This window comes from Crinia signifera, chromosome 2, assembly GCF_055691185.1.
Source record: "Crinia signifera chromosome 2, ASM5569118v1, whole genome shotgun sequence".
NCBI lineage: Eukaryota > Metazoa > Chordata > Amphibia > Anura > Myobatrachidae > Crinia > Crinia signifera.
In genome coordinates this window covers 389,606,808-389,628,994 of record NC_139218.1, presented here as the reverse complement: position 1 = coordinate 389,628,994, position 22,187 = coordinate 389,606,808, and the positions used below count along the sequence as shown (strand labels likewise).

Below are 22,187 nucleotides of genomic sequence, written 5' to 3'. Positions count from 1 at the left end.
TTTACATTTTTTTTTTCTTTTTTTTACACAGTGCAGCCAGCAGGGGGCCGGAGCGCTCGAGCCGCTCATTAGATATTCATATATTCACTGCACCCGAAGCACGTTCGGGTACAGTGAATACTGGGTCCCCCGCTGGCTATAGAGGGGGGCAGCCTGTGCTGCCTGGGTCCCAGGGGGGCCCCCTACCCTCACATATGTTCTGTGGCATCCAGGGAGACTTTAATCTCCCTGGATGCCACGTCCCTGTCAGCTCCCTGCTGCGGACGCTCGTCCGCTGCAGGGGTTAAGACTCGCCGCGAGTGGCGGCGAGTCTTATAAACATTGAATAGTGGCAGCAGGAGAGGCAACGAGCCCTCCGGAACACGGAGAGTGCACGGCGAGCAAAAAAAAATGCTCGCCGTGCACGGAGAATATTACCATTGAATACTGCCCAATGTGAGGACGCTTTGACCCTGTCAGCCTGTCAATGCATCCGCACACACAGACAGCCAGAGAGCACTCTCCGTTCTATTGCACAATATGACAGCTTGGTGCAATGACAGAGGAGGTGTGGACAAGTCAACACACAGATGCCACGTCGCTGCCCGAAACTGCTGTGTATTACGCTGCTCCTTCAGGGGGAAAAGGGGAGTCGGGCAGCACTTGCGCAGGTTAGTGAGGGAGAAGGGAAAGTGGGCAGCGCTGCCGCTACTCACGCAGGAGGTGGAGAAGGGGAGGCGGCCAGGGGGGTAGGGAAGAGTGCGAAGTCATAGAGCGCTCACCTCCGCCGGCTACCCTGTAATCACACCTGGCAGTTTCCATTTTCCCTGATTCCCGGGAGGTGCTGCCTACCTACTGCAATCGATCGCCGCTGGCTGCAGGCATATAAAAAAAATTGAAGGGTTTTGGTTGGTAGGGGTGCTAGGGCGCCACTGCATACAGGTGAATGTGAAATGACCGTGCCACTTGCCCTGCCCCGCCCACATGAGGCACCCGCCCCCCTCTGCCAGTCACGGAACACCCCACCCTTGCAGAACTCAAACTCACCCTGGTAGGGGTGGTGTCTGCATGGGGTCATTGTCTCCATGGTGGTGGTCCGGATCCACCCTCATCCATTTGAGCAGCAGCAATGGTGCAGAGTATTTTTTTCGCAAAATGGACGGAGCCAGCCAATAACGGCTTGCCGTGTCATTGCCCACGCCCCCTACAGCTGGCTATTTTAGCCAGCTCCAGACAGGGAGCAGCCAGTCCGACGGCGGTGGAGGAGCACCAAAGAGCTCCAGAAGAACAAGCCCTGGGAGGTGGCAGCCCCAGGTGAAGTACACAGATGAAGAGGCAGAAGCCCTGGGAAGCAGCGGCCTTGCAAAAGAGCTTAAAAGGCCGCTGCCCCAGGTGAAGAACACAGATGAAGAGGCAGAAGCCCTGGGAAGCAGCGACCTTGCAAAAGAGCTTAAAAGGCTGCTGCCCCATGTGAATACTCCACAGAAGCCCTGGTTGGGGTGGGCATGGGCCCCCCTGGGTGAAAGCAAGGTTGAGTTTAATAAAATTTTGAAAACCTGTGTTTGAGTATTTATTTTAATATTTCTTTTACAGGGGGGCTATAGGTACTGGCGGGACTTTAACGCTCCACATGCTGGTACCTGTGGTTCACCCAATTACCAGCATGTGGGGCAGGCTTGCTGGGACCTATAGTCTTACTGTAAAAGACAATATTCCTGTTTAAACAAGCTATCAACCCTGCACCCACTGCCCAGGGGTGCAGGGGATAGCCCAGGCCTGGGGTGCCCTTGAGTGGGGGGGGGGCATTTATTCGGGGGTCCCCACCTCCCCAAAATCTCCCGGCCTGGGCTGACTAGTTAGGGTTGGTAATGCTTTTGCCACGGGACCCCATCAAGTGTGTCCCCTGGCTATGGCATTACACTCCCTGCTAGTGGAGCCTGGTGCTGGTCCCCAAAATACGGGGGACACCCTATTCAATTTGTCCACCGTATTTTGGAAACCAGGGGCACCTCAAGAGCCTGGTGCTGGTCCCCAAAATACGGGGAACCCGCACTGATTTTGGCAACCAGGACCACTCAATGAGGTCGGGGCTGCTCATGCTTGTGGTGGGGGAATCCCACGCCATTTTGCATTCATTATTTATCTAATATCAAAGAAGATGACACTTTACCTGCCTCGAATCGATATATATATATTTAAAGGGGCAGACTAGATGGGCCAAATGGTTCAAATGGTTATACTGGTCTATCTCACTTCATAACTGGGGGTCAGATTTATTAAGCTTGGTGAATTGTTAAACGGTCTGGTTTGTACCACCGGCCGCACATCTCCCATCTTTGATGTTACAGGCTTGGTTTAAAAAATGGAAGATAAGAGATGATTGTCCACTGAGAAAAAAGAGACACTTTATCACATCAGGGAACTTCATAAATCTACCCCGTAATCAGGTGATAAAGCACTAAGCACATGCGCTTTACGGCGGATAATTTTGACAAAGCTGAACTATAAAATTTAAAAAATAGCTTAGTAGACAAGCACAGGTACACGGGCAGTTGCTCACGGGCACACTAGATATTCAAGACTCCAGACGGTTGAAGTCCACGTTTTGTCAAAAGCCATTACGCTGCAAAACTAGCCACAGAGGAGTGGTGCGTGTAACGATAGAGGAGTGGTGCGTGCAACGATAGAGGGGTGAGCTTGGCAAGGAGAGCGCAGTAGTAGGGGTCTTTTAGGCTGTAGGATAAATTATGATGGTGGGATGAGAAGGCATATCCTATCTTTTTACAAACAATGTAATTTAGTGTGGCCCCCCTCCCCCCACTATCCACGTCACCCCCTCACTATCCACGTCATCCCGAAGCGTGGCGAGTGCAGCGAGCCCCGCGAGGGGTGGCGGTACGCATCCTCCGACCTTTTCATACCCCCACTATCCACGTCGGCGTGGAGTTAATTTTATATAGTGTGGCGTGCGCAGCGAGCCACCGAACCCGAAGCATGGCGAGCATGGTGAGCGCAGCAAGCCCCGCGAGGGGACGCAGAATACATGTAAAGTAATCCGCTGCGCTCGCCACACTATATGAAATTAACTCCACGCCGACGTGGATAGTGGGGGTATGAAAAGGTCGGAGGAAGCGTACCACCGCCACCGCTCGCCACGCTTCGGCCTGACGTGGATAGTGATGCTGTTTTTTAGGACACATTCACACCTTCAATATAATTCTTCTGACACAGTAACGACAACACGTTTTAACGATTAACTGTAAAAATTTAGTAATAATCAAATTCAGAATAAGCATAATGATTAAAGTGATGACAAATTAATTTACAAGAACAAGAATAAGAACAAATGTATGATTAAAAAACATTAAAACCTAGATAATACAAAGAAAATGCACATTAAATGAATGTCAGTGCGTGAAGGATCCTTTCAAATGGCTTCTCTCCTGCCAAGCACTTCCTCCAGAGAAATTCCTCCAAGTAGGACTGGAGATGGTGCTGTGCAGTCCCCCGTTGTCGCTTGTTTCGCCATTTGCAGGTGCCCCAAAGGCATTCAATTTTCTGGGTGTGTGCGACGGTATCCGGGTCAACAAAGCATGTGTATAATCGTGTCCGGCTCGATATTCTCTGTAATGACACCCATCAGAGTTGCTGCATCCCGAGTTGGTACTTGGGCAAGGAAGCACAGGCCACTTTCCTGACATATCCCTCCAAATACCCATTGTTGGGGCAATACACGGCCGACATTGTATTTCCTTTTTACATACAGGGTCTTGTCGACCTCCACTGTTTGTCCAGGCCCACCAATATGCCGCTGCGGCTGGGCCAACAGGTCTGCAGTATAGGCATCCCTCATCCAGCTGTTGTACTGCACTACTGTTTTATTCTACAGGTGCAGCTCCCACTCACAAAAGCTAATTGAGGTGAGCTCCTGTGCCCAAAAGTACACAAATCTCACAACCGTGAGAAAAGGGAGCCGGCAGCCCGAAAAGAAAGTCCCCTCTCTATGCTGATGGTATGTACGTATATTGTCCCCAGAGTCTGATACAATCATGAAATGACAGACTGACTTAGATGACGGCAGTGGGTTCCTATTCTCAGAAGACTCAGGGCTGCTGTTGTCTGTGGAGAGGCCTGTCTCCGTCCATGCTATAAGGTGAGGGGAACTTCCACCATCATGCTGGGCTGGGGGTGCTCATCACTCCTCTGCACATCACTTTGGCATACTAGAAAATGATCAGACAGAATCCGATTGGTTGGTATAGGCAACATCACCTCTTTTCATTGTAGTAAATGTGCCAAGTATGCATTAGGCTGCAAGTTCTGCGCGGAGGCCCAATCTCCATTAAGTATAAGTATAAGAAGCGGTGGTCAAAAGGGTCCACAATGCTCAGCAAATACCCTGAAAAACAGGAAAAATAGATTAAAATAGCCATCAATTAATTTTTAAAGTGTCCATAGTCAATAAAGTCCAAAAGTCAATAATTAAGAGTCTTTGGCCAACAATGTCAATGCATAGAGGATGCAGGCAAAAGGGTCATCCATACCGAGAGTCTTTCGCCACATGAACTCCTCCAGGTAGCTCTGCAGCATGTGCCTGGCGGTTCCCCGGTGCCGCTTGTTTCTCCATTTACAGACACCCCACATTCTCTCGATATTCTGAGTGTGGACCCCCGTTGTGGCGTCCACGATATTGTAGCGATGATTCACCTGCACATGCTGGTATCCGGCCGCTTGGAGCTGGTCTGTGCTGCAAGTCCTCCAGCAGTCAGTGAAGATAGTCGACCCCGGCTCCACATTTTCAATGATGGCCAACATTAAAGTGCGGGCCTCACGGGTGTCCACTTTGGTCGCAAAACACTGCCCTGTTTCCTGGCAGATACCCCCAAATACCCACTACTGGGGTAACATGCGGCCAACATTGGACTGTCTCCTGACGAACAGCATCTTCGACAATCCTGTGAGGACCACCAATACGACGCTGCGGCTGCGCCATCAAATCCAACAGGCAGGCCTCCCGCATCCACTTGTTATACAGCACAGTGGTCTTCTTGGATATACCCAGCTGCTGCTGGCAGTACTCCACGGACGTCATCTCCTGAGCCCAGGAAAATATAAATCTCACCAAAGTGAGGAAGGGTAAGCGGCAGCCGGGGAATAGTGCCGCATGCAGACTTGCTGCCGACAGACCCTCACGTGACGTGGCAGCGCCACATCCCTTCCTTCTGGCTCAGCTGCTTTGGATGTCCATTACCACAAGTGGCATCCACCGGCAGCAGGTGATGGCACTGGAAGAATTCGACTGCCTCAACCTCTGTCAGGGGCAGTGAAAACAGACTCATCTCAGATGCCATTTCAGCCGAAATAACACAGATCAGCCCTCGAAATCAGCAAATTATCAGCAGATCAGCAGTCGGAATCAGGAAATAATCTGCAGCAAATAATCAGCACGATCAGCAGTCGGAATGAGCAAATATCAGCAAAATCACACTAGCTCTCAAAAACACGTCCTCTCCTCACACAATACAACCCACAAAGAGCTTTAAGAGAAGCTGTGACAAGGGGCCGGATTTACAGTGAGGGATGTCAATATTTACACTGATGACCTACAGTATTACAGATGGGCCAGCAAGCGGGAAACACAGAGCGGGAACGGGAGTGAAATCGCGTTGCATCGCATGCATTGTATACCAAAGTTTGGTGGCAACCGATGCAATGCAATGCGATTGGCCCAGCATGTGGGAAACAGAAAGCGGGAACAGGAGTTATTTAAAAACTCATCGCATCGCAGTACATGTAAAAATGTACTGTAACCCGATGCAATGCCATTTCCAAGCCCGATAAAAAAACACGCATCATCACATCGCATGCATCTTATTACACCAGATGCGATGAGTTTTCTCAGACCCCATACAATGAATATCGGTGGTGCCATGCTAGGAAACAAGTACCATCGTGACATTTGCTGCATGAGTTTCATTGTTGAAAAGACCATCCTGCCTGATACTTACCGTATGGCCACAGTCGGTCACTCCTGACTTGAAGATGAAGAAGAGGACTCCTGAATCTAGGAGACATGATAATAAAGAATTACTGATCTGTTAATCCCCGGTCACCACAGAAACTTCCCTGTTTATGGGACTAGAGCACAATGCTGCTGTGGGAAATGATCCCGTCCAATAGGAAATGGATATATAGGCAGAGTTTCTATACCAGCCCCTGCTGCAGGCAGATATGGAGATACCATTCCTACATCACGCCATGTTTGTAAGTCAAGAGACCTGAAATCTACCCCATTGACCAGAGCAGGGAAGACGCGTGTGTCCTGCCAGCAACTTACCTGAGAGAGGCCTCTATGCTGATGGTATGTTTGTCCCCAGAGTCTGATACAATGATGAAATGACAGACTGACTTAGATGACGGCAGTGGGTTCCTATTCTCAGAAGGCTCAGTGCTGCTGTTGTCTGTGGAGAGGCCTGTCTCCACCCATGCTATAAGGTGAGGGGAACTTCCACCATCATGCTGGGCTGGGGGTGCTCATCACTCCTCTGCACATCACTTTGGCATACTAGAAAATGATCAGACAGAATCCGATTGGTTGGTATAGGCAACATCACCTCTTTTCATTGTAGTAAATGTGCCACGTGCTGTATGCATTAGGCTGCAAGTTCTGCGCGGAGGCCCAATCTCCATTAAGTATAAGCAGCGGAAGCGGTGGTCAAAAGGGTCCACAATGCTCAGCAAATACCCTGAAAGACAGGAAAAATAGATTAAAATAGCCATCAATTAATTTTTAAAGTGTCCATAGTCAATAAAGTCCAAAAGTCAATAATTAAGAGTCTTTGGCCAACAATGTCAATGCATGGAGGATGCAGGCAAAAGGGTCATCCATACTGGAGAGTCTTTCGCCACATGAACTCCTCCAGGTAGCTCTGCAGCATGTGCCTGGCGGTTCCCCGGTGCCGCTTGTTCCTCCATTTACAGACACCCCACATTCTCTTGATATTCTGAGTGTGGACCCCCGTTGTGGGGTCCACGATATTGTAGCCTGTGGTCTGTGCTGCAAGTCCTCCAGCAGTCAGTGAAGATAGTCGACCCCGGCTCCACATTTTCAATGATGGCCAACATTAAAGTGCGGGCCTCACGGGTGTCCACTTTGGTCGCAAAACACTGCCCTGTTTCCTGGCAGATACCCCCAAATACCCACTACTGGGGTAACATGCGGCCAACATTGGACTGTCTCCTGACGAACAGCATCTTCGACAATCCTGTGAGGACCACCAATACGACGCTGCGGCTGCGCCATCAAATCCAACAGGCAGGCCTCCCGCATCCACTTGTTATACAGCACAGTGGTCTTCTTGGATATACCCAGCTGCTGCTGGCAGTACTCCACGGACGTCATCTCCTGAGCCCAGGAAAATATAAATCTCACCAAAGTGAGGAAGGGTAAGCGGCAGCCGGGGAAGAATAGTGCCGCATGCAGACTTGCTGCCGACAGACCCTCACGTGATGTGGCAGCGCCACATCCCTTCCTTCTGGCTCAGCTGCTTTGGATGTCCATTACCACAAGTGGCCTCCACCGGCAGCAGGTGATGGCACTGGAAGAATTCGACTGCCTTAACCTCTGTCAGGGGCAGTGAAAACAGACTCATCTCAGATGCCATTTCAGCCGAAATAACACAGATCAGCCGTCGAAATCAGCAAATTATCAGCAGATCAGCAGTCGGAATCAGGAAATAATCTGCAGCAAATAATCAGCACGATCAGTAGTCGGAATGAGCAAATATCAGCAAAATCACACTAGCTCTCAAAAACACGTCCTCTCCTCACACAATACAACCCACAAAGAGCTTTCAGAGAAGCTGTGACAAGGGGCCGGATTTACAGTGAGGGATGTCAATATTTACACTGATGACCTATTACAGATGGGCCAGCAAGCGGGAAACACAGAGCGGGAGTGAAATCGCGTTGCATCGCATGCATTGTATATCAAAGTTTGGTGGCAACCGATGCAATGCAATGCGATTGGCCCAGCATGTGGGAAACAGAAAGCGGGAACAGGAGTTATTTAAAAACTCATCGCATCGCAGTACATGTAAAAATATACTGTAACCCGATGCAATGCCATTTCCAAGCCCGATAAAAATAAACGCATCACATCGCATGCATCTTATGCCGCACAATTACACCAGATGCGATGAGTTTTCTCAGACCCCATACAATGAATATCGGTGGCGCCGTGCTAGGAAACAAGTACCATTGTGACATTTGCTGCATGAGTTTCATTGTTGAAAAGACCATCCTGCCTGATACTTACCGTATAGCCACAGTCGGTCACTCCTGACTTGAAGATGAAGAAGAGGACTCCTGAATCTAGGAGACATGATAATAAAGAATTACTGATCTGTTAATCCCCGGTCACCACAGAAACTTCCCAGTTTATGGGACTAGAGCACAATGCTGCTGTGGGAAATGATCCCGTCCAATAGGAAATGGATATATAGGCAGAGTTTCTATACCAGCCCCTGCTGCAGGCAGATATGGAGATACCATTCCTACATCACGCCATGTTTGTAAGTCAAGAGACCTGAAATCTACCCCATTGACCAGAGCAGGGAAGACGCGTGTGTCCTGCCAGCAACTTACCTGAGAGAGGCCTCTATGCTGATGGTATGTTTGTCCCCAGAGTCTGATACAATGATGAAATGACAGACTGACTTAGATGACGGCAGTGGGTTCCTATTCTCAGACGGCTCAATGCTGCTGTTGTCTGTGGAGAGGCCTGTCTCCATCCATGCTATAAGGTGAGGGGAACTTCCACCATCATGCTGGGCTGGGGGTGCTCATCACACCTCTGCACATCACTTTGGCATACTAGAAAATGATCAGACAGAATCCGATTGGTTGGTATAGGCAACATCACCTCTTTTCATTGTAGTAAATGTGCCACGTGCTGTATGCATTAGGCTGCAAGTTCTGCGCGGAGGCCCAATCTCCATTAAGTATAAGCAGCGGAAGCGGTGGTCAAAAGGGTCCACAATGCTCAGCAAATACCCTGAAAGACAGGAAAAATAGATTAAAATAGCCATCAATTAATTTTTAAAGTGTCCATAGTCAATAAAGTCCAAAAGTCAATAATTAAGAGTCTTTGGCCAACAATGTCAATGCATGGAGGATGCAGGCAAAAGGGTCATCCATACTGGAGAGTCTTTCGCCACATGAACTCCTCCAGGTAGCTCTGCAGCATGTGCCTGGCGGTTCCCCGGTGCCGCTTGTTCCTCCATTTACAGACACCCCACATTCTCTTGATATTCTGAGTGTGGACCCCCGTTGTGGGGTCCACGATATTGTAGCCTGTGGTCTGTGCTGCAAGTCCTCCAGCAGTCAGTGAAGATAGTCGACCCCGGCTCCACATTTTCAATGATGGCCAACATTAAAGTGCGGGCCTCACGGGTGTCCACTTTGGTCGCAAAACACTGCCCTGTTTCCTGGCAGATACCCCCAAATACCCACTACTGGGGTAACATGCGGCCAACATTGGACTGTCTCCTGACGAACAGCATCTTCGACAATCCTGTGAGGACCACCAATACGACGCTGCGGCTGCGCCATCAAATCCAACAGGCAGGCCTCCCGCATCCACTTGTTATACAGCACAGTGGTCTTCTTGGATATACCCAGCTGCTGCTGGCAGTACTCCACGGACGTCATCTCCTGAGCCCAGGAAAATATAAATCTCACCAAAGTGAGGAAGGGTAAGCGGCAGCCGGGGAAGAATAGTGCCGCATGCAGACTTGCTGCCGACAGACCCTCACGTGATGTGGCAGCGCCACATCCCTTCCTTCTGGCTCAGCTGCTTTGGATGTCCATTACCACAAGTGGCCTCCACCGGCAGCAGGTGATGGCACTGGAAGAATTCGACTGCCTCAACCTCTGTCAGGGGCAGTGAAAACAGACTCATCTCAGATGCCATTTCAGCCGAAATAACACAGATCAGCCCTCGAAATCAGCAAATTATCAGCAGATCAGCAGTCGGAATCAGGAAATAATCTGCAGCAAATAATCAGCACGATCAGTAGTCGGAATGAGCAAATATCAGCAAAATCACACTAGCTCTCAAAAACACGTCCTCTCCTCACACAATACAACCCACAAAGAGCTTTCAGAGAAGCTGTGACAAGGGGCCGGATTTACAGTGAGGGATGTCAATATTTACACTGATGACCTATTACAGATGGGCCAGCAAGCGGGAAACACAGAGCGGGAGTGAAATCGCGTTGCATCGCATGCATTGTATATCAAAGTTTGGTGGCAACCGATGCAATGCAATGCGATTGGCCCAGCATGTGGGAAACAGAAAGCGGGAACAGGAGTTATTTAAAAACTCATCGCATCGCAGTACATGTAAAAATGTACTGTAACCCGATGCAATGCCATTTCCAAGCCCGATAAAAATAAACGCATCACATCGCATGCATCTTATGCCGCACAATTACACCAGATGCGATGAGTTTTCTCAGACCCCATACAATGAATATCGGTGGCGCCGTGCTAGGAAACAAGTACCATTGTGACATTTGCTGCATGAGTTTCATTGTTGAAAAGACCATCCTGCCTGATACTTACCGTATAGCCACAGTCGGTCACTCCTGACTTGAAGATGAAGAAGAGGACTCCTGAATCTAGGAGACATGATAATAAAGAATTACTGATCTGTTAATCCCCGGTCACCACAGAAACTTCCCAGCTTATGGGACTAGAGCACAATGCTGCTGTGGGAAATGATCCCGTCCAATAGGAAATGGATATATAGGCAGAGTTTCTATACCAGCCCCTGCTGCAGGCAGATATGGAGATACCATTCCTACATCACGCCATGTTTGTAAGTCAAGAGACCTGAAATCTACCCCATTGACCAGAGCAGGGAAGACGCGTGTGTCCTGCCAGCAACTTACCTGAGAGAGGCCTCTATGCTGATGGTATGTTTGTCCCCAGAGTCTGATACAATGATGAAATGACAGACTGACTTAGATGACGGCAGTGGGTTCCTATTCTCAGAAGGCTCAGTGCTGCTGTTGTCTGTGGAGAGGCCTGTCTCCGTCCATGCTATAAGGTGAGGGGAACTTCCACCATCATGCTGGGCTGGGGGTGCTCATCACACCTCTGCACATCACTTTGGCATACTAGAAAATGATCAGACAGAATTCGATTGGTTGGTATAGGCAACATCACCTCTTTTCATTGTAGTAAATGTGCCACGTGCTGTATGCATTAGGCTGCAAGTTCTGCACGGAGGCCCAATCTCCATTAAGTATAAGGAGCGGAGACGGTGGTCAAAAGGGTCCACAATGCTCAGCAAATACCCAGCAGGCATTTCAAAACAAATGTGATTGAGAACATTAGGCCATTATATCAGTATTATAGGTTAAGTAATCAGGAATAGACATACAGCCCATACATAACACCGGGGGAAGCTTACCTTCATTGGGCAGGTAAAAGTCCACAATCTCTGCTGCCACCATGTCCTCTGGCACCAGGTGAGTGTCCAGCACAGGTAGAGGTGCATCAGGCGCACTGGCGCTGGGCATGGGGAGCTGCACGATGGTGGGGGCTGTACAATGGTGGGGGGGGGGCAAAGATATATTCAAAAGATATATAGTTTAAAAGATATGTTCAAAAGGTACAAAAGATACACTCAAGAGGTACATAGTTAAAAAAAAATACACTCAAAGATACACTTGCGTGTCTGATGTCCTGGTTTATATTATATGTGGACTTCCTGTGCACTGCAGAACAAGCTAGCAGTGGCAAATACCTTCACAATCTTCTTCCTATGAAAACAAACTTTGATCAGTGAACGTTATTCGAAAAAAAAAAAAACATTTGTCATGTACAAGTCATCTCATTATATCCTGATCTGTCGCTATCTATACTCAACATCACCTCTTTTCAGTGTAGTAAATGTACCACGTGCTGGTCAGGGGCTGTATGCATTAGGCTGCAAGCTCTGCGCGGAGGCCCAATCTCCACTAAGTATAAGGAGGGAAGCGGTGGTCAAAATGGTCCACAATGCACTGCAAATACCCAGCAGTCATTTCAAAGCAAATGTGATTGAGAACGTTAGGCCATTCTGTGATACACGGAATTGTTTTTTAAATATTTATATTTCTTTACTGGTTAAATCCCCTAGGCTTATATGGGGTTATAAGAAAAAGGTAGCGCTACTATACCAATGAGCCTTCAATAAAAAAACATTTATTGTACACTTTATAAAATAAAACAAACGAAATGTGCATATTGCAGAAAATGTTAAAAACAATGGGGGGCCACTGACATCTGCAAGTGATTCACTAAATCATCCGTTCCTAGTGGTATCGCCTATTAAGGAAAGTTCCTAGTATGTCACAGTCTTTGTGGATTTCTCCGATAAAGGTATAATTACCAGACAATGTCCTCCAGGGGAATTGATCCACTTTTAGGAAAGCATAGCAGCTGTATCCTCCTGGGCAAAGTTGTGAAAGAACAGAGTACCACTTGATGGAGAAAGGTGGCTGTGACTGAATCCCACAAGGCGACTGGTCCTGATGATAAAGTGCAAAGTACTGTGCAAATGAGGCAGTGGCAGAATGGCTGGCCTGCAGCTACGGACGCGTTTCCCTGTCTGTAGGACAGCTTCTTCAGATGTATGTTATTTTACCTTTGTAAAAGCTGTCCTACAGACAGGGAAACTCTTTCACAACTTTGCTCCATATATCTCCAACCTCATCTCCATTCATACACCCTCCCTCTACGGTCGGCTGATCACTGCTTACCACACCAGAGTTCAGGACTTTGCCCGTGCTGCACCCCTTCAGTGGAACGCACTCACTCGCTGCATTAGACTCTCCCCAACCCTGCAAAGCTTCAAATGGGCACTGAAAACTCACTTTTCATCATAGCATACCCTTCCACTGCATAACTTAGTTCTGAAGCTTGACCTCCGACCCCTGCCACATGCCTTAACCATCTCTGCCTGCTTACATCCTGCCATCAGGTCACCTCCCACTTGCTTGCACCTCACGTAAACTGTCTGTCTCCTCTTCCTACTAGATTGTAAACTCTTCAGAGCAGGGCCCTCTGCCCTCCTGTCGTCTAAGCCCTCTTCTCATTTCACTCACAGCTCTCCCATACTCAAACACTCAGCGACCATCTTCGTCCGCATACTCATCTCCATCTTTGCCCACCAGCCCCTAGTAGCACATTGGTCAAGTCCCCACTACTTACATGTAAGCTGTAATGTGTATTGAATTGTGGCATTCATTTTACCTGTACTCTATTTTGTTACTCATTTACTGTAATGCTAAGTTTGTTTCCCTGCACTGTTCCTTTGTACGGCCCTGCAAAACACTTTTGGCCCCTTAAGTAAAATGATAATAATAATAATCCCACATTTCTCTATTAGAACCTCTCTGCCTTGCACATCTATCTTTATCAGTCTTTGTCAAGAAGCTGTTTTTTGATGACCAACTATCTCTCTATGGGCCTTATTTTGGTTCATTCTTTCTGACAAAATCCTTCTTAGATGGGCAAAACCATGTGCACTGCAGGTGGGGCAGATGTAACATGTGCAGAGAGAATTAGATTTGGGTGGGGTTTTACTTCAAAGTGAGATCTATATTGCAGTGTAAAAATAAAGCAGTCAGTATTTTCCCTGCACAGAAACAAAATTACTCACCCAAATCTAATTCTCTCTGCACATTTTACATCTGCCCCCCTGTAGTGCACATGGTTTTGTCCATCTAAGAAGGATTATGTCAGAAAGAATGAATCAAAATAAGGCCCTATGTTTGACATTCATTTTACAATATCTAATTTTTTTCAATCATAAAACGTTCTTGCAACACCCAAAGGGAAATTGTTATATTAGCAGGGGTCTTTGGAAGGTTTTTTAATTGTAAGTTCCAATTCTTTATATAACGAAGTGTCTCTGTTAACTATAAAACAAAAATGTATTAAATTTTTTTCAAACAAGAACTTTTGGCAGAACTTGATCTTTCATCTATCATTTTTGAAGGTGTTGAGAGGGGTATTCTTAAAAACATTTTTTGACTGTTTTGAATTCTATTTTTTTTTACAAAACATTAATTTTGACACCCAATTTTTTTTTATATATTATTGTTTATAGAAAATGTTTCTGTCATTAGGATTCACATCTTTAATCCTGCAGTTTCACTTTCATAATTTCAAAAAGGTCTATTATACATAAGAGTTTGATAAATATTTTTCCAACATGACATTACGTTTTATTAAAACTACCCTTACTAATATTGGTAAGTCGTTACACTTAGGTGCATAATATTGGTGCTATTGTTGTACACATTTGTTGATTTGAGTTAGCAGTACGGACGGTGTAATGGTTAGCATTACTGCCTCACAGCGCTGAGGTCATGGGTTCTATCCCCACCATGTGTTATATATACGGGGCAGTACGGATGGTGTAATGGTTAGCATTACTGCCTCACAGCGCTGAGGTCATGGGTTCTATCCCCACCATGTGTTATATATACGGGGCAGTACGGATGGTGTAATGGTTAGCATTACTGCCTCACAGCACTGAGGTCATGGGTTCTATCCCCACCATGTGTTATATATACGGGGCAGTACGGATGGTGTAATGGTTAGCATTACTGCCTCACAGCGCTGAGGTCATGGGTTCTATCCCCACCATGTGTTATATATACGGGGCAGTACGGATGGTGTAATGGTTAGCATTACTGCCTCACAGCGCTGAGGTCATGGGTTCTATCCCCACCATGTGTTATATATACGGGGCAGTACGGATGGTGTAATGGTTAGCATTACTGCCTCACAGCGCTGAGGTCATGGGTTCTATCCCCACCATGTGTTATATATACGGGGCAGTACGGATGGTGTAATGGTTAGCATTACTGCCTCACAGCACTGAGGTCATGGGTTCTATCCCCACCATGTGTTATATATACGGGGCAGTACGGATGGTGTAATGGTTAGCATTACTGCCTCACAGCGCTGAGGACATGGGTTCCATTCCCACCATGTGTTATATATACGGGGCAGCACGGATGGTGTAATGGTTAGCATTACTGCCTCACAGCGCTGAGGACATGGGTTCCATTCCCACCATGGCCCTAACTGTGTGGGGTTTGTATATTCTCCCCGTGCTTGCTTGGGTTTACTCCGCGTACTCCGGTTTCCTCCCACAATCCAAAAATATACTGGTAGGTTAATTGGCTCCCAACAAAATTAACCCTAGAATGTCTGTGTGTGCGTGTGTACATGTGGTAGGGAATATAGATTGTAAGCTCCACTGGGGCAGGGACTGATGTGAATGTTCAAAATATTCTCTTTAAAGCGATGCGTAATATGTATGCGCTATATAAGAAACTTAATAAATAAATGTAACACTGCATTTTAAATTTAGTAGTTGCACCATATGTATAATTTGTCAAGTATGATGTTTTGTGCAAAAATAATTTTGTGACGGATATAGTGCTTTCTGAGATAAACAACACCTTTACGTGAAAAAAGGTAGGATAATACATAACTTAGTTGTTACGTTTATAGATCCACAAATTGGGAAGGCAGAGATGGTCTGAAATGACAAGAAAAGCAACACCCCTTACCCAGTCAAGGGTATCACATCAGGGGTGAGACTCAAAAAAAAGGTCAAAGTGTAGTAATTATGGTAAAATATAAGTTTTAATTTACACATAAAACTCACAATAATTTGACGTTTAAAATCACATGTATCAGACGCTGGCAAACTGCAACAAGATGATTTTTTCTGGATCCGGGTCGCTTTGATGGCATCAAAGAGATGAAGGGATTCACAAAACCGGTATAGGGATCCTCCTCATCGAACACCAAAAAAAGGCAGGGAAGTCTGGAGAAGAGCTGGTAAGTACCCCCACTTAACGCGTTTCGGACGCACTGGTCCCCACCCGAGCTGCTGCCAGGGACCCACGTCCATGACACAGACTAGCCAGCAACTCCTGAAAGGCTAGGTGAGTTTCCTCAATGTTTTATTTGTAAATGTCTCTTAATTGGGGGCGTGGCTTGGCCGGACATGTGAGAAGCGTTCTCACTGAGCTCCTCCATTAATCCTGCATCCTGAGCCTTCCTCGTGATCTGGGTGCTCCCTCACCTCTTCATATACCCCCCTGGAGCCAGCAGCCGCGGTTTGGGACTCTTTCAAGACGCAGATACCTACTTGTGGGGGGTCTGGCTTGGTGCCCTGCACGCTGCCTGCCCCGGCCTCCGCCATCTTGGAGGACGAGGTGCCGGGGATCGTGCCTGCTGTTCCCTCTCCCCTGTGGACAATCCATGGTGTGGTGACCAGCTACATCTCCCTGCCGCCGTCCGCCCTGTTACCTGTCCGCGCAGAAGCTCCGGCGCCCGGCTCTGACGCGAGCCCGCAGCCTCGTCCCCCCGCCCGGTACCTGGAGGCGGTCGGCTGGACGCGCGGACTCGGCGCCTCCCAACTGTACATCCATCGGGAGGTGGCGGTCCCCCCCACTGAGGCTAGGATACGGGTGAGTCAGGCCGGTGTGACCAGCAGCGCGGCTATAGTGGAGTGGTCGCATGGAGGAGGAGGACGGCGCCATCTTAGGTCGCACACGCTGCCTGCCCCTGAGACCTAGCTGGACACGGGGAGCACACTCTGTCCTCAACAGTGCTGCACACTCTGTCCTCAACAGTGCTGCACAGCCACTTCTCAATACACCAGCCCTGTTGGTAGGTGAAGAAAAGCGAAGCAGGCTCCATAAGCCTGTATTGTGGGCTCCCCCCTACCACAGTGACACTGTACCCCCGCTCTCTCTGTGACTCTGCTACTTAAAGCCAACAAGCTTAATATTTGCCTTTAAATACAGGAGCCCTGTTTTTTAGATACCGCTGCTGTAATTCTGCCACCTGCTGCAGCTGCCCTCTGAAGGGTTAATCTCTGGCTCAGTGACTTTGGGTGTTCTCTGATATTGCATGGGTGAGCTTGCCAGTCGCTCTGACCCACACCTGCATGGTTAACCTCTTATTCAGTGACTTTGCTTCTCTCGGATATTGCATAAGTGTCATCCCTATTCACTCTTGCCATCACCGGAGGGGTTAAACCTCTGCCCCCGTGACTTGAGTGCTCTCTGATATTGCTGCTGGGTCCCTTTCTCACCTCACAACTGCCACCTGCTGGGATACCGTGGGATACAGTGCTTCTGTGATCTGTGTCACTGACCCCAGACCCACCACAGTGACAAACTTTTACTGTGGGCACCCGGGTACTCGCTCTCCCCAGCATAAGCCGGTCATCCTCAGGTCCCCAGTACCCCTCACCATGGTGAAATCTGGAGGCGCATCCGCTGCGTCCAGGCTTGAGAAATATGCCTGCGGCTCCCAACCCCCTCCTCTAGCGCAGCCTGCACAACCATCCAGCTCCCCACCATCCCCAAATGTGGGGAGGACTCCTCTCCTGCTGAAAACCCAGCCCAGTCCACCCAGCAGATTCTCATGGCCATCGCAGCCACCGAACAGAGAGTTATGGACAAAATAGGCCAGGTGCAATCTGACATCTCTCTAATCCGCCACGACATGCAAATGGTCTGTGAGCGGGTAGGAGAGGCCAAACACCGGATATCCGATCTGGAAGATGTAACTAACCCCCTAAAAGCAGCGGTGGCAGACCTTACCACCCAAATGGCATCTGTCAAATCCAAAATGTCCGATATGGAAGGACGTTTACGCCGTAATAACGTGCACTTTGTTGGTCTCCCGGAGAGGGCGGAGGGCTCCTCCCCCCGAGAAATTTCTGGAGAGGTGGCTTCTGGAGACATTCTCCCCTGACGACTTCAGCCGTCAATTCACTGTGGAGAGGGCCCACCGACTACCCACTGGAGCCCCACCACCGGGAGCTCCCCCACGCACCTTTATTGCCCGCTTTCTACACTACAAAGACAGGGTTGCTGTCCTCAGGCTTGCCCGAGAACGCGGCCCGCTTAAAGTCGACAACCAGGTGGTGGCAGCATATCCAGACTTTGCAGCAGACGTCCAGAAGACCCGAGCCCAATTCCTACAGGTCAAGCACAAGCTACGTGACAGACAAGTGCAGTACTCCATGTTGTTTCCGGCACGTCTCCGGGCGGTGGCGGATGGCACCACCCATTTCTTCAACACTCCCCAAGAGGCCGAGCAGTGGCTGGACCGCAGGCCACGGCACCCGAACTGACATCCTTACCATGAGCAAAATGGTTCTAATATCCCATAAGTGGGACATCCAACCTGTCTGATCAACTTTGCTGATTTATAGATTTGTCTGGTTAGCTCAGGATGCACTCCATTTACAGGAGCTCAATACATGTTAGGAAATAGTTTCTTTATAGGTGACCACTGGTCTCTATACCCCTCAGTTAATACAGTTAGTAGTCTGGTTGGGAAAGTTTAGTTCTAGCTGTTATTGGGATCCAAAGTGTATCTAATGTTTGGTAGGTATACCGGGTGGGATTGGGAGTTGGGGTTTTCTTTCTTGTTTATGTTTTTTCTATTGTGCTTTCTTTTTTTATTTTCTTTATTGTCTCTAAATGCAAGGATGTGTATGTGGGAAATGTACTCTATTTTAGCCAGGTGCCTATTCTATGACTGTAATGCTCTGTGGTTGGGGGCGGGAGACCAGGGTCTTTTTCTTTTTTTCTCCATCAACTGCTTCCTGGGTAGGCCAGGGATGAACGGGACCTCCTTTCGATGTCAATGCCCACTATCCAGTATGCCCCTGTATAGGCCCGGGATATCTCCACCCAACCTACGCATTGGAGATAAGTGACTCCCCTCCTTCTTTCCTGTCATCTCTCTGACCTATGCCTCCCTCTAATGCTATAGCGGGACTCTGCATACTCGGCTGGAATGTGAGGGGTCTCAATGACCGGATCAAACGCTCACTTGGATTAGCTGAGGTCAAAAAACATGGAGTGGATATAGCCTGCCTCTCAGATGATCAGGAGGTCATCAATATACCTAAGCCAGAGAAGTATGTGGACCGTGTATTTCTCATTAGACTCGCAAAAGACTCGCTCTCGTTCCCACCACCCCAGGTACAGGTTCGCATACGTGGGGGCACAAGCGCTCCCCATCGCAGTCCCCTGCACCTAGAGGTAGAACTTCTCATTGCAGACAAAGAAATTTTTCGTGAGAACAAATTGTAGAAGTCTCACAATGAGGTTGTTGAGAGGATTGTCACGTTCCATGCTTAGGAAGTACTTGACTGCAGAAATCCCATAGAGGCTTTCTACGTCGCACGTTATTAGCCAACATTCTTTGTTTAGCACAATATCCTGGATTTTATTTAAAACATCCATAGTATCGCGTACAAAGGATGGAAGTGTGTACACAAATTTTCTTAGATGGTAATCGATGAATTTACTGGCATTCTCAGTTAGGCTCCCAATTCCCGAGACAATCGGTCTTCCGGGTGGGTTGGATTCATTCTTGTGCACTTTAGGTAGAAGGTATAGGGTTGGTACCCTGGGTTCTTCTGTCCGTAAAAAAGTGTGCTGTGATTTGGTGATTGTACCATCTCGGATTGCCTCGGAAAGGATGCCATTATAAATCTCAAGATAACTGCTCATGGGATTGAAGGTCAGTCTTCTATAGCATGATTGGTCATTCAATTGTCTCTCCAGTTCATGTATGTATTTTGTTCTTGACCAGAGTACAATATTGCCCCCTTTGTCCGATGGTTTGACGATAGTATCGTCCCATCTGTGGATCTCATTTAATGCTTGTCTTTCATCTTTAGTGATGTTATCATTGGGATGCAAGGTATGTTTATTCCTCTCAAGTCGGTCCAGATCATGACTTACTAAGTCAAGGAAGATTCTCACTTGTGGGCAGAGGTTAAGGTCAGGGTAATATTGTGATTTTTTCTTTAATGGTGTCATGCTTGTTGGTTCGCTAGCAATGGCCTGGAAAGGTGTATTAGGTAGGTTCAAGCTCCGAGATGGCCTGCAAATCTTCTCTGGAGAAGTAGTCAGTGATATTCATTTGGTTAGGAATGTCAGGGGCTGCCACAAGGTCACATTGAGTATGTTCATTAGGTGGAGTTTCTTTTTGATGGAAGATCTTTTTGAGGATTAGTTTGCGTCCAAAGAGATTGATATCTTTTTCGATATCAAATCGGTTGAAGGATTGTGTCGGGCTAAATGATAAGCCCTTGCTCAAGATTAATTGTTGTGGAGGTGTGAGAACATGATCTGTCAGATTTATAATCCTCAGAGGATCGTGTTCCGTTAATATCTGAGCCTTCTCTGGTCTCTGTTCTCCTCTCTCCAATCTCTTTGTGATCTTTTTCTTCTTCCCCCTTCTGATCTTCCGGAAAACCTTCCTATATTGTTCCGTGTTTCCTTGGGAGTGGCCCCTAAAAAATCAACCGGATTTCTGCGTATTAGACTCTGTTCTTGTCCTGACTCATTCTCAGAGGAATCTACATCTGATGTTGTGTAGTGCAAATTTGTGGAGTGCTGGGGTTTCCTCCTCACATTGCTCCATCTGTATACATTATTGGATGCGAAATCCTGAATGTCTCTCTGTAGCTTCCCCTTTTTTCTACTTATTATTTCTTTTTCCATATTGTCAATTTCTGCTTTATATCTCATATAGGTCTTTTGAAAATTTTCCAACCCCTCAAAATCCTTAAGTTTAGTGCTCAGATGAGCTATATCTTTGGTGCATCGCTCCAACACAATCTCCTCATGTTTGGTGAGTATGTTAATTAGTTTCAGGGAGCAATTGGTCAGTGTCTGCTCCCATTCTAATTTAAGGTTATCTGAGGCCAATTCAAAGGAAGGAAAAACTCGGGGACGCAGGCCCCTTGGAGTGACACGTTGTTTAGTGTAGGTATCAAATGTAGCTTTATTCCAAAAAGATTTTGTTTGTTTGATCAAGTTATGCTTCAAAGAGTTAAGATCATTAATCCAATCATCCTTAACCCCTTCCCGACATATGACGTACATTTACGTCATATGTCGGTTGGGGGTGAATCAAGCCAGCTCACGGAGTGAGCTGGCTTGATAGAGAGCAGGTAATGGCTGTATATTACAGCCATGTCCCTGCTCTCACGGCCACGAGCGGCGAGTTCGCCGATCGCGGCCGTTTAACCCTTTAAGCACCGCGGGCAAAGCGCCCGCAGTGCTTAAATAGCTGATCGGAGGGGGGGCGCCCCCCTCCGGCGCCGATCGGGGCCCCCCGCAGCGCGATCGGAGGGTGCCGATCGGTTGCCATGGTAGCCAGGGGTCTAATGTAGACCCCTGTGCTGTCCGTGTATTCATACCTATTACATCCTGCCTCAGGCAGGATGTAATAGGAAGTGCAAAAAATCACTACGTTCAGCCATAGAGCTCTATGGCTGAACCTAGTACAGGCGATCGCGCCCCCTAGTGGTCAAGTACACTAGGGGGCCTTGTAGTAAAAGTAAAAAAAAAAAAAAAATAAAGTTTAAAAATAAAAAAAAAATAATAAAATATTAAAAGTTCAAATCACCCCCCTTTCCCCATTTCCCAAATAAAAATAAATAAATAATAAAAAAAATAAACATATTTGGTATCGCCGCGTTCCTAAAAGTCCGATCTATTAAAATATAACATTAGTTATCCCGCACGGTTAAAGGCGTAAACGGAAAATAATCCCCAACGCCAAAACTACGCTTTTTGGTCGCATCGCCTACCCAAAAAAAAATAGCTAAAAGAGATCAGAAAGTCGCCCATATCCCATAATGGTATTAATTAAAAAGTACACTTCAGCCCGCAAAAAATGAGCCCTCACCCAGGTCCGTAGGTGGAAAAATAAAAAAGTTATAAGCCGCAGAACATGGCGACGCGACGCAAATTCGAAAAACCGTAACATTTTCTATTTTTTTTTTTAGTGGTAAAATGTAACGAAAACTATATAAGTTTGGTATTACCGGAATCGTAACGACCCATAGAATAAAGATAACCCATCATTTTAAACGAACTATGAACTCCAAAAAAACCGTAACCAGCGCAAAATTGTGGAATTGCGTTTTTTTTTTTTTTTACCCCACATTGAATTATTTCCTGATTCCCCAGAATATTATACGGTATAGTAAATGGTACCATTAGAAAGTACAACTTGTCCCGCAAAAAAAAAGCCCTCATGTGTCTATATAGCCGGAAAATTAAAAAAGTTACGCTTATTTG

The 22,187-nt window shown here is 47.3% G+C and overlaps 1 protein-coding gene across 6 annotated transcripts in view; it reads right to left on the bottom strand.

Annotated features, from left to right (window-relative positions):
- LOC146058202 (uncharacterized) overlaps nucleotides 1–22,187 on the bottom strand; it is a 66,486-nt gene that overhangs the window by 8,458 nt on the left and 35,841 nt on the right. The window contains exons 2-8 of one of the 6 annotated variants that reach the window (XR_014469838.1): nucleotides 11,459–11,810; nucleotides 10,935–11,162; nucleotides 10,606–10,661; nucleotides 8,626–9,034; nucleotides 8,297–8,352; nucleotides 6,317–6,725; nucleotides 5,988–6,043 (exon numbers count right to left, since the gene is read on the bottom strand). Coding sequence is in view for 1 of the 6 variants with exons in the window: in XM_083170324.1 (XP_083026450.1) it covers nucleotides 6,556–6,725; nucleotides 8,297–8,352; nucleotides 8,626–8,771 (372 nt within the window). In the remaining 5 variants the exon portion in view is untranslated. Of the gene's footprint in view, nucleotides 1–4,337; nucleotides 4,379–5,159; nucleotides 5,408–5,987; nucleotides 6,044–6,078; nucleotides 7,721–8,296; nucleotides 8,353–8,625; nucleotides 9,035–10,605; nucleotides 10,662–10,934; nucleotides 11,811–22,187 lie in introns of those variants that run through there. The other 5 variants (XR_014469836.1, XR_014469835.1, XR_014469837.1 and 2 more) reach the window with 5 other exon arrangements.